Source organism: Poecilia formosa, unplaced genomic scaffold (assembly GCF_000485575.1).
Source record: "Poecilia formosa unplaced genomic scaffold, Poecilia_formosa-5.1.2 Scaffold260, whole genome shotgun sequence".
NCBI classification, from domain to species: Eukaryota; Metazoa; Chordata; class Actinopteri; order Cyprinodontiformes; family Poeciliidae; genus Poecilia; species Poecilia formosa.
This window is the reverse complement of record NW_006800199.1, coordinates 579496-592093: the sequence shown is the minus strand read 5'-3', so window position 1 is coordinate 592093 and position 12598 is coordinate 579496. Positions and strand designations below refer to the sequence as shown.

Sequence of the window (12598 nt, the reverse complement as noted above, 5' to 3'; positions counted from 1 at the left end):
CACACAAAAAAAAACAATTTTGTGATGCAAAAAATGAGTTCACGAAGAATCATTTAAAGAATGATTTTACTTCTAATGTGGTATATGTCCTGTTAGATCCGGATGAAAATCAAACAAATCTGTTAGGAGAAGAAATGTAAGAAAATATATCAGAAACAAAGTCCAGCTGTTCTACTTGGACTTACATGACATTTGTTCATTTATATCCTTTAACAAAACCCAAGCAGATTACAATTATATTTGCCAAAAGAAAAAGCATCAAAGATCAAAAACAATAATAACCAACAACAGTGATACTAAATAAACAATTCCCCACCAGAGAAATGGAGTCCTGAAATTAAACGACGGAGGCCTCAAAACAGCATCAGTCACTTACTTATCAGGAGTTTGCACCTCTTTACCTTTTAGCAGATTTGTTATTTTCAGTTGAACGGGACACATGAGACGTCATGAGCATGAAAAATTTGGAAGTTATTTATTGCAGATTGATTGTTTTACATGACAAATCCTGACGTTTTTGTACAGAGATGTGTCCATTCTCAAGAGGCACTATTTAAGAAAAAGCAAGAATTCACAAACATGCAAAAACAAAAAAAATTACATAACATTAATTAATATTGCTCTAAAGATAAATTGTTTTATTTGTGCATTTAATTTGGTTCCTTTCAAAACTTTTTGCATTGTTTTGTTACTGATTTTCATCATATTGTTCACTATATACCTCAAAGAAATGAAATGAATTGTAAACAACTACTTTGTCCTGTATTTTGGACTTGTTTGTATGTGCTTTATACATGCTTCGTTTTCTGTGTAATTTATAAGGACCCTTTATAATGCAGTATAGAAAAATGATTTTTTTAAAAAATAGAAACAAATTTCCAAGTCTGTTATGTACATCAAGATATGACATCTCTTATAACATTTTGTACTAGTTTGGAGTAAACAAACTCACAGTTAAGTAGAGTTTAGTGCATGCAATAATTTAATGCATTTGCAAAAAGCTTTAGAAATCATCCCACAACAACGTGTTTTTGGAATCTTCTGTCATCCTGGATGCGCTGACCAGTGAACTGAGACCCACTAGAGGATGCTGTTGTGTGTTTTTCACGCGTTCTTTCATTAGACCATTTCTTAATGGTTCACTGCCACCACACCCTGCTTTGTTCATAACATTGTTGTTTTTCACTCTGCTCACTGCGTTCTGGTCTTTTTGTTTCTTTCCTCCTGCAAACCTTTCATGCAATATTTTATTTATTAGCTCTTTGAAGAAAAAAAAAAGTGTTTGGGATCCAACAAGACTGGAAAATGTCTGCAGTGGTGAGATTCAATTTCACCAAACACTTTCAATCAGCTGAAAAGCCACATTAATAACATAATGGTACATTTTCTTTAATAATAGTGACATATGCAAGTAACCCTTCATGTATGAATTTACATCCTCACTCAGGTTATTTGTGTTTTTAGGGATGAAAAAAGTTGCTTTCTTTTCCTTTAAGCAGTGTTTCCACATGTAAATCCAGGTATTTAGACCTAAATATGTATTTGACAAGTCAGTTAATAATGTGTGAAAACTATTAAAAACTAATTGTGGTTGTTGTTAAACTTATCCAGTTACATATTTAACCATCTTCTAACGCTGTTCAGTTCAGTGAAAAACTCTTCCTGTGCTCTCTACTTATAGTCTCATGCTTCTAAGCTCTTCATTTTCAATTTTGAGACCTTAGTTTCTTCTTTTCGGCTAGTCTAGAATAAAAAAAAAAATGTATTTCCTGTGCCTGAAAACAAAAAAGAAAAAAAGAAAAAAGAAATGGAAATTCCAACTTTTATTGTTTCATTACAAGTAGAGAACATAAAAACAAGGTTTCTACTTTGAATTGAGTCCATTTTGAGTTCCTGGATAAGTGATGTTTCCCTTGGTTTTGTCCTAGAGCTGCATCAGGTTGCAAATACAATTTTCTTCAGCATAATTTAGACTTTTTAGCATTCTCAGCTCCCCTCCACTTCCTCGGCTTAGCCACTGAGCCTTTCCAGTCCTCAAGGGCCGTCGTCCTGAATGTTTCAGATGGGTTTCGGATAGAACTCACCCGATTTAAATAGCTGATATATCTCTTCAGTTTGTTACCAATTCTAGGTGAGTGGCTGGTAATACCTCCACACTTACTTCACTTCGACATTAGCTTCACCGTCTTCCCTAGAGAGCTTTCGTTCATGTCCTGCACTTAGAAAACATAAAAGTCAAAAACACGAAATGTATGCACCACACAATTCAACTAATCTGAAAAGATATTGTTTCGGAGAAAACGAGTTACTGATGAAGTATTTTTAAGAATAATAGTCACAGTAACTGTTAAAAAAATGATAAAGTTAAGAGATGCATGATGTCTACTTGAATGAGCAGAAGATAAATTGCAATTTCCTCCTGATTCAAAACCAAAATTTAAAAACTTTAACAATTACATTAATCCTTAGCTGGATACTGACACCAGTATTTTTTACTCATGCTATAGAAGCTCTGGTCAGATTTATCCAGGTGCACAATACTGTTTACTGTCTGTCGACCTTGTTGGTCTGAAGACGGGTTTATGCTCTTGCAGTGGTTGACCAGTAAGTGGTGTGGAATGACACAGTGGGGTTGTCCAGTGGATTGGAATAGAAACACCCCGGGTGGGTGAGTGTGAAAAATACGCTCTTTATCACTTATTCCAATTTTTAAAAGGAAAACTTGAAACTCAAAAGTAAGTAACTTAAACAAAAACAAACTAAGACAAATTATGGAAGAGGCATGTCATAAATCCTCCTGGAATAAATTACATGAAAATCCAGTCTGATGATCTTTAGAAAGAAAGTCATGTGGACAAATTTGGTAAAAACAACAGAACGTCTTTCTTATCTTCCACATTCATGTTAACAAAACTGAAAACGATCCATAAAATATTGTCTCAAAGACCTTAGAGAGTTTAAGGTATTTGGAAAGGAGGATTGTAAAAACGTTTTAGAAAAGTTGGCAGGCTGCATAATCCTCGTACAGGTTGCGATACATGGCAAATGTAAGAAGAGACTGCTAAATGGTTGGAGTGGTCAATTATATCTGCAAAGTTAGTCGTCTCAGTACTGTTTATGGAGACACGTACTGTTGGATTTTACAAAAGAGGGAGCTCAGTAATCAGTTGAAGACAGAAAAATAAGCCTGAAATAAATAGCGAATGATATAAAATTATTATTTATCTGGTGAAATTGCTATGCTGAGAGACGTTTATCTTTCAGCAGGTCTTGTTTGTAATTCCCCTCCTATGAGCACCATCAAGAATGGCCATCATTATACGGTTAGGTATTCATACAACCACGATCTTCACTGTATTTCAACTGGGATTTTATGTGACAGATCAACGCAAAGTAAACCGGAAGGAAGATCGTACATAACTTCTCCAAATAAAATTCTGAAATTGTGGCTCACATACAGTATGTGTTCAGGAGTCAAAACGGTGGACCTCCAGGTGTTAAGTTACGTGAGACCTCCTGTAAGAATGCTTATAACTTCCTATTTTAACAGTTTAAACACCAAATATATGTTGACATCACAATAATCACAGTGGATACATTCTTGGCAGAAGCTAACATCGGCAGTCTTCCTTATCTACTCTTGGCGTTACAAGAAAAATGGCTTTACAAACATGATAGCTTAGCATCTACAATCCAGATAGGAAACTTTAAGGTTTGTGATTGTAATGTAACAAAATGGGAATAAATACTTTCTGCAATATTTGTATTAGGAACCATTTTTGAGCTGAAATCCCTACTGTATATGATGACATTCATATCAGGCTGAAATTCTCCCAGCTGAAGTACATCAGCTGGACAAAAAACAATAACATCATCAAAACCTGTTGTCACTTTAATTTTCTTTTATTGTTTTTCAGCCATTTGTCCAACGTTTAGCAGAGACGGGCATGGCGTAATAAACTTAACAAAACCTTGAAGTAACAGTTTATATCTGTGCAAATATGTAACAAGCTGAACAACAGGATACATATCGTATTTATAACAGAGGAATAAATTTATAATAGCAACACAGACTAACTGGATCCATTAGCTTTGCTGGTGACAAAACCGTAACAATTTACAGCGCATCAACATTCGTCAAATAGTCTTTTTACTCAGTTTGTGTGCACAATAAACACTGAGATACACTTTATACATTTAGATCAAGTATATAACAAAAAAAAACAAAACAGAAAAAGTTTCATTCAATCACTCTTTTTAGTCTGTGATTATCTCATTGAAATTCATGAAAAGGGATTCTGTTGATTAATGGTTTCAGATTCACAGTTAAATAATAAATGTATGCAGAAATGAAAGGACTGTGTGGGTTGTTTTCCCCCTTCTGGGCTTTAACAGCAAGTCTTGCAGAGAGAGGCATTTTGAAAAAAAAAAAAAAATCGAACCGCTGGAAAATTTATGGGGAGCAGCATGTAGTGAGAGGCTGAGTGGGCAACTTGGGAGGCAGGAAAAAAAAAAAAGAGGAGGCCAGCGGCTTACGTGGTGGATGTCTGTGTGATGCTCCTCTGACTGCTGGTGCTCTTAATGGCAAAGGTTGATGAGTTGCTCTTGTGGCTGGAGTCAAAGTCATGCTCGCAGCGGCACTGGGATGACTTAAGGTAGCGAGCGGAACAACACAGAAAGTTCTGCCTCAGGTCGTGGAAGAGATGCCCAGCGAAGCACATGTAGATCCAGGGGTTGCAGCAGCTGTTGAGGCTGGCAAGCAGCATGGAGATAATGAAGGGCATGGCTGCAAACGGGGAGACAGAGAGTGGAATGTTACTGCCGCCTGACGGAATGAGAAAGACAAACTGAGTCTGGGTTTTTCTCTAAGACGTTTTGGAGGTGCTGGTGGAAACCGTAAATCCACCGCCGACACTTGGTTTTGTGTTAGCAAAAAAAATTTAAAAATTATTTACAGAATGCGCTTTTTTTTTTTTTGTTATTGTTGTTGTTTAGTACTGAAGTTTAGAACAGACCATTTCAGGAACAAACAGCCATAATTCAACTTCCCAACTATACGTGTACTTCCTTGATGACTCGCCACACATTTACCTCAAAAGAGCCTTTTTAAAAGCTGATATTTAAACAATTAACTTAATATCAATCAGCTAGTTTAGTAGTGAAGAAAGCACTTTACATATCAGGTCAATTGATTATAAACGCGTTTGCTTCACTCGTGTGTTTGCAGCTAATAACGTAATAGAAGGTAGATTCTATTTTAACTTAATGACTTTTAAAAAAAAAAAAAAAAATTAAAAAAGGATGGCTACAGTCATATAAATAAACCAACACCAGCTGCTGTAGGATTTTCCCTGTATTGATTTTAGACTGGGGGTTCAGGCTAAACTCTTGCATTGTTTATCTGCTCTTACCCTGAGCCCTTTAAATAAAAATGGTCAGAGGGTCCTGTGGAGCCGACTGAATGGCAGCTTCGCTCCTGCTGGTCTCCCCCGGGCAGCTGTGGTTTACCGTCAGCGTGTGAATGTGTGCGTGAAAGGCTGAATGTAGTGTTTCAAAGTCCTCTGGACCTGATAAAAACTATACAAGTGCAGACCGTTTACCTCTTAGCAGTGCCAGCCACTTGAACAAGAAGCATTAATTTTTATTAAATAATTGTGCAATCAGAAACAATAATAACTGCAGAAATCAAATCTCAGTTTTCTTTTTGTCTTGTTTTTAGAAGCACAGCTCTGCAACGTTGCACAGTCAAGTGACCCAATCCTTTAGAAGAAATGTTACGGGTTAGTTCTTTACTATTATTTGGTTTTGTCATAACATCTGGTTATTGCATTGGGTGTTTTTTGGTGGTTTCAGCATTTGTGTTTCTGAAGAAATTACTAATAGCTAGCATGGTAAAAATGCCTTCCAGCAATGAGCCATATGCATTCAGCAAGAGACGGCTCTCTGCGAGATTCATGCAAAACCAGATATGTAAGTGCATTGCTAAAAAGGAAAATAATACTGTTACATTCTCACTTTCTGATATTATTTCAGATAAAACTTTTCTTGGTTTGGGTCCGTTGGGTTGGGTTTGAACAATGTATTTTTTCTTTAACTCTGGAGTCAGATTTATAGGGTGCCACGGTCATATAAACTTCTTCTACAGTGGCTGACAGGTGCAAATGCACAGCAAACTGTAAAAAAAAACAAACAAAAAAAAAAAACAAGCTTCAAACTGATGAACAATGCAAACTCCAAAATACACAACACATAAAAAACCAAAGGCAACAGAAAAATGCTTCAATCACAGAAAATAGGAGCAAAAACCTACAACAAAATCAACAGAACAAATGAAGACAGAAACTCCTGCGATGAACAACCAAAATGGTGCAACCACAGGAAATAGAAGCAAGGGGGAAATGCCAGTATTATTAAAAACAAACAACAGTAGATAAAAAAAACTCGCTCCACAAAATGGACGTTCCAACAATTTTTTTCCGTATTTATTTTGAATATAAAAACTTGAAATGTCTCATCTCATTTTCAAAGGTGCCCAGACCTCCCAGCATTTTTCTGCAGCATTTGTGTTTTGGAGTTTGCATCACTCGTGTGTTTGCAGCTCGTTTTGCCATTTGCTGCACTTGCACATCTGTCAGCCACAGTACTTTTCATCCCTTCCCACTTTTCTGAGTGAGAACAGAGCTTTTCAAGGATTGCTCCTAAATATTGACTTTATTTTACTTAATCCACTCTCTGTATAACTTGGGGGTTACCTGTTAACACCCATGGTGTTCATACTGGCATATCAATCAATCAATCAAATTGTATTTGTATAGCACATTTCAGCAGCAAAGCATTTCAAAGTGCTTTACATAATTAAAATAAAAACAGCATGTGAGAAAGAGAAAGAGATTTAAAAAACATTATTAAAACGTTAACAGTGAGAAAGAGAAATAAAAAGCTGTAGAACTTTAGTTGGGATGTCGTCAACTGGGACTCCAACCCTTTGTACTTTAGACAAAACGCCGTTTGACAAGGACTCATATACTTATTTAGACCGACAATTTTGGCACCTTCATGATCAGGAAATTGAATTTGAGGATGAGGAAGAAGGGAAGACGTTCACATTTCTCTTCCTGATAACTTTGCTAATTTTTTTTTTTAGATTGTTCTTCATGGTGCCACGTAGGGAAGCAAAGCATTTAAAGTGTTCCTTAAAACACCTGCACAGGTGTGCGTCCATTTAACTCAAACTATGTTATTGAACTGTTAAAAACTTACATCATCTGGAATTCCCAAAGATTTTTAAAGGCAATCTCAATGTGAGAAATCCCAGATGGAGTAGCGGAGGGAGATTAAGCAAACAAATAAAAGAGGAACATTTTAACCTGGTGTAAATTCAGACAGCAGGGGGAAATTGTATTTATCTTTTCATACAGTGTCTTCTGATATCTGCTTTCAACTATAAATCAAATTCTCCCCGCATGTTTCACCACAACATTTGATGGAAAATGTGCACACTTGGCTTCAGAATAGTGAAATTGAGCAGACAGGAGGTCAAATAGTCAGGGGCTAAAGAAAATTGGTTGATTTTGCAGGAAAGTTGTTCTCAGTGGGACAGGATGTGTGTATGCAGAAGATTGCAGGAAATGACTGAACTTTTCTTTTGTAACAGCTGCAATCGTGACTTTGTAGCCCCCAAAAAAGACTGAAAGGTTTTTCTTTTTGCACATAATTAGTCATGAATTTTCCTTCTTCCCCCACAGGAATAATGGTCTTGGTGTGCTACTGGTAAGGGAATTATTAACAGCATGCAAATGCACTGCTTAGGAAGGTGTGCTTAAATTTCTAAATCTTTGAAACTCAGTGCTCTGGGAAATGATGCAGGAAACAGAAATGACTGTTTTCAATCTGAATGTTTTAGTCTTTCAATTTGGTGTCAACGTTTCAGTACCGCAACAAGAGTCATTGTTGAGTTCATAAGCAAAAGGCAAACAGAAAATGCTAGCAAACTAATGAGGGAACAAACAGGTATTTACTCTGTATGCACTTTTAGAGCAGGTGTGTCAAGGTTTAGTTTTGCTAAACTAAATGTGTTTGCTGTTTTTTTACAATAATGAAATTGGTTCACAGTGTCTGCTTCAATCCTATAGCCATACAGAGTTACTCATGCTGTGTTTAAAGGTTTTTTCTGTCACTCAAATCAGAAAAAAAACACTAAAGAAAAAGACAGCACCTTAAAACTACAACACACACACACACACACACAAAACCCTGTGCCTGGAAAATGGTTTTACAGAATTTCAACCATCGCTGACCGTCGACACCAATCCGAACTCTGCAGAGACATCTGCCAGATTCAAAGAGGTGACACTGTTTCCTGCCCAGTGATGCAGCGGTAGATTGCAGAAAGCAACCTGAAGTGGTACGCTGGATGACATTTACACCGCTAACTCCGCCGTCCACCTGACATTTGGCAAATGAGTTTCAGATCATGTAATTGGTTTGTATCCTGTATTTAACCTCGTCTCAGTGGTTGCTAATCTTTCTCTTGGTCTGCCTGTGCCCTAGCTAATCTTATTGCTTCTGTCCCCTGGATTCATTAGAAACTGCAGAGTAAAATGCCATCATAGGGGGCATGAAACTCTCGCAACACCACACATGATTAAGAAGAGCTGTCCTCTACGGGTCATGCTCACGGATTAAAATGTGACTCTGCCGCGTCAGTCTTAGTTAACCGTGTCGCAGGTTGTGTCATCTACCTTGGAGTTGCGACCTCTGGAACGCAGTGCAGTGGCAGGTGGTGCAAAAATGACCAACTGGAGTTTATCAGGAATTTATCATCAAAGCAGATGAGAGCAGGGCCCGGATCCAATTTGAATATTGTGTGGCTTCACGGAGAAAAAGAAAGCCCGTTGCTGAATTGGCTCATGGAGTCTCTCACAGGGGGATTGATAGATCACACGGCAAATGAAGCGACAGTCTAATCACCCTGCGGGTGGTACATCTGTGTGGCTGTCAGGGCTGATTCTGTCCAGTCCAAAAGACTCCAGAGAAATTCGTTTAACTCTGATTGTAGTTCATGGATGGTAAACATGCATTAGTGGTAACCTCATTTAGATTTTAACACAAAATTAGATTCAATGTTAAAAAGCAAAAAAAAAAAAAAAAGCTTTTGAGTTGTGCTTCCTTCCTTATAAAAGACACGAGAACTGACCTTTACAAAAAAAAAAAAAAGACTTTGGAAATTGAATGGTGGAAACTGTGCCCATTAAAAACTCTTAATACAAATCAATAGTGGGGTGTGAGTCAGCTGCCAAGGGCAGCAACCACTGCAACAAGATGCTTCTGTTCACAATCTGGAGTTTGTGTCGGCTCGTCTGAGTCGAGGTTTAACCTTCAGCTGTTTTATCCACCACATAATGAAATCTGTCTGGCGGCTAAATGTGAAATCACACATGCAGGCGGCTGATTTCCCTCCAACAAATCTCAGAGAGAATCGGGGGATTTTTGTTGTCTTCTGACATTTTCAGAAATGATGCTGATAAGCCCAATCAGGTGCTAAAAATGGTAAAGCCATCTGCAACGGGTCTGGACTCAGTCATGTTATCCCCGTGTCAGGAAGCTGACTTCTCATTTTTTGGAGAGGAAATAGATTATGACGTGCATGATCGTTTTTTTTTTTTTCATAATAAAGATGAAGTTATGCTTTTGATGAGACAGAAAAGTAACTTATATGTTCACACTTTATCATTATTGCACACGTTTAACTGCATTACTACTTGTTTTGGTATTACCTATTGAGCCAATAGTGAGCTATTTATGTCTGAAACACTCTTATATTTTTAAATATCTAATTTTATTGTCATTGTTTAGCAGTGTTTAAAAGTATTGAGTGTAAAGGTGAAAGCGATCAGTCAGTGTGGTCCATCATTTCTCTTTTTTCTTTTTTCTTTTTTTTTTTAGAAAAAAATTATAAAATCAACCAATTTTTGAGCATGTTGACATTGTTTGCCAGCAGCTTTGTACCTTTTAAAGTTAACTTGAAGATAAAAGTACAAAAATATAGCCAACACTTTTTACATTTCCTAACCTATTTCCAGAATGTAAAAATTAAGAGCAACGTTTAATTTTTCATAATGTGTTGCAACATTATATGTCAACAAAAGTCATAAAATGAACTAAAAACACATTATTATTTATTGGCAACTAGTTTCATTGTCCGTAAAATGTTTCCTAACTCAGACATAAAGAGCAGAAATCAATAAAGCTGCTTTTTATTATGACAAAGTCAACATTCAGCGTTCTGAAGTTTGTTCTTTTTTCTGTCTGTACGACTAAACTCAAGTTACGTGTCAGACCTAAAGCCCCATAAGATATCTCTTATAAGTGCTTTGAAAATGTATCCATACCCAATGAATGGTTTTATGATTTATTTTTCGTGAATAAAAAGCTGAAATGATTAGCATCCATTTGAATTCAGCTTTCTTTAGTCTGTATTGCAGAACCGCCTTTCACTGCAGAAAATGCTGAAAGGCTTGTAGAGCATGTCTCTACCAGCTATGTATTTCTAGAATCAGAAATTGTCACCCATTCTTCTGTGAGAGAATAACTCAAACTCGGTCAGATTGGAAAGAGAGCACCAGAGTTTTTCACCACTCACTCAACACTTTGCATGAGGAAAAAAAAAAAAATTAAAATAATAGATAGATAGATAGATAGATAGATAGATAGATAGATAGATAGATAGATAGATAGATAGATAGATAGATAGATAGATAGATAGATGGTGCAATTTTTATCAGCTTTCAAATTTCACTTTCTGATCTCAGATTGTAAAGCAATATATGATTCATTATTATTCTATGTAAAAAGTAACAGATCTCATAGGGACTGGGGGTATTTAATGACCAGATAACAGAGAATTTCCTGCTGGTTCAGGTTGATAAATCCTCACACATGCAGCTCGACATACAGGGGAAAACCAAGGTCAAACAAGCAGGGGTCTGTTTGTCATTAGGCTCAGTTTAGCAAACAGGTGGTGTTCACCTCGCATAAAAACAAATCCTCTCATCCACCGTGACCCTGAGAAACAGAATTTATTTCCTTCAATCCAAAGAAATACACCTTTGATTACCTATAAGGATGTGTATTTACTGCTGGTTTTAATGCAGGATCATGTGACAATGTGCTGTACCATATATGATTAAAAAAAAAAGAACCATCATTGATATTTTTCAGTATTTGTAATATGGACATTTTTTCCTCTTGGCTGCGGTTTATTTCCCAAGCTGTCTGTGCCGGGTTTGCTCTTTGCGTCTAATTAACTCTTTATCAGCGCACACAGATGACACTCCTGCTCTCCTTTGTACACAAACACTGGCACTTGTCGCAGCCAAACTCTGCCATTACTAAGTGTCGCTGACGTCCAGACGTCAGCCTCCTCCTCTCACCCTCCCTAACGGGAAATGGATTAATCGTTTTCTTCTTTTTCCACACACTGAAGCTTTTTTCGTCCTTTTTCTGGCCACTATTCCTCTAAATATAACACCGAGGTGCGGCGTCAGAGCCAATTACTTTTTCATCAAGCATGTGTCTTTGCTTGTAATGCATCAAATGGACAGAATTGGAATAGCTGGTCGAGGATTGCAATGGGCCCTTAGCAGAATTTAACAAAGTGGCCTCACAAAATGTTTTCAATGAATTGTCCAAGGTCGACCATTGTATTTCTTTTACGTAAGTCCATTATTTAGTAAATCAAAACAAGTTAGCTTTCCTCTTAGTTTACAAAGTTTCAATCCAAGTTCAACAAAAGAACTGATTATTTTTACTAGCACTGATTTTTTTCCCATCTATTGATGAATTAATTTGCAGCATGAAACATTTAAAGATTTTTTTTTATTATCTCAAAATAGCTATTGATCAACCTTCAAAGTACAGAGTAAGATCCTTTAAGAAAAATGTTAAAAATAGTGCTAGAATCTGTGTGAAAGGAGCTCTTGAGTGCCCCCTTCTGACCTGGTGGAGGCATAACAAGCAGTTTAGTTTGCTTACGCCTTTGAATGGCTCCGAGTTTCAGAGGTGAAAACAATTTTAAACAAACATGTCAAAAGAGAAACCAAAACATGTAGTTCAATTGGAGATATGAATATTGCTAAATTTTCTAAAAGAATGGCAGGAAATGTGAAGTGACGTTGATGTTCTGAAATACTTAAAATGGTCAAAGCTACACTGGATTGTTAAGCACTGAAGAAGAGAGTTTCTATAAAACATTGTTTTTGAATGTATAAATTGTTTACTCTGTTTGTGGAAACAGAGTATTTCTAATGCTTCTTGAGGTTAGAATCACCTGAGTTAAAGTAAAGAACATGCTTCAAACTTGGTTTGAATTATTTTATACCAAGTGCAAAGACCTGAAATTAAAAAGCACACTTTTTTTAGTTCTTAGTTACAATTTCTTGAACCCCTAAGCTTCATCTGCAGAGTGTTTTGTGTGTGCAGAAAAAATGGACACACTCCGAGTACAATTCATGCAAGAACCACCTCGGTTAAAAACATGTCATCTCTGTGCTGCAAGAAAACCTCTCACCATTTCTGTCTTCTGCTATATATATATATA

At 36.7% G+C, this 12598-nt stretch overlaps 1 protein-coding gene across 1 annotated transcript in view; it reads right to left on the bottom strand.

Moving 5' to 3' along the window:
• Positions 1–773: 773 nt before the first annotated feature.
• Positions 774–12598, bottom strand: part of oxtra (oxytocin receptor a) — a 15217-nt gene continuing 3392 nt past the window's right edge. Inside the window, exon 3 of the mRNA XM_007570413.2 lies at positions 774–4786. Coding sequence (XP_007570475.1) covers positions 4533–4786 — 254 coding nt within the window. The 3' untranslated portion in view covers positions 774–4532. The remainder of the gene's footprint in view (positions 4787–12598) is intronic.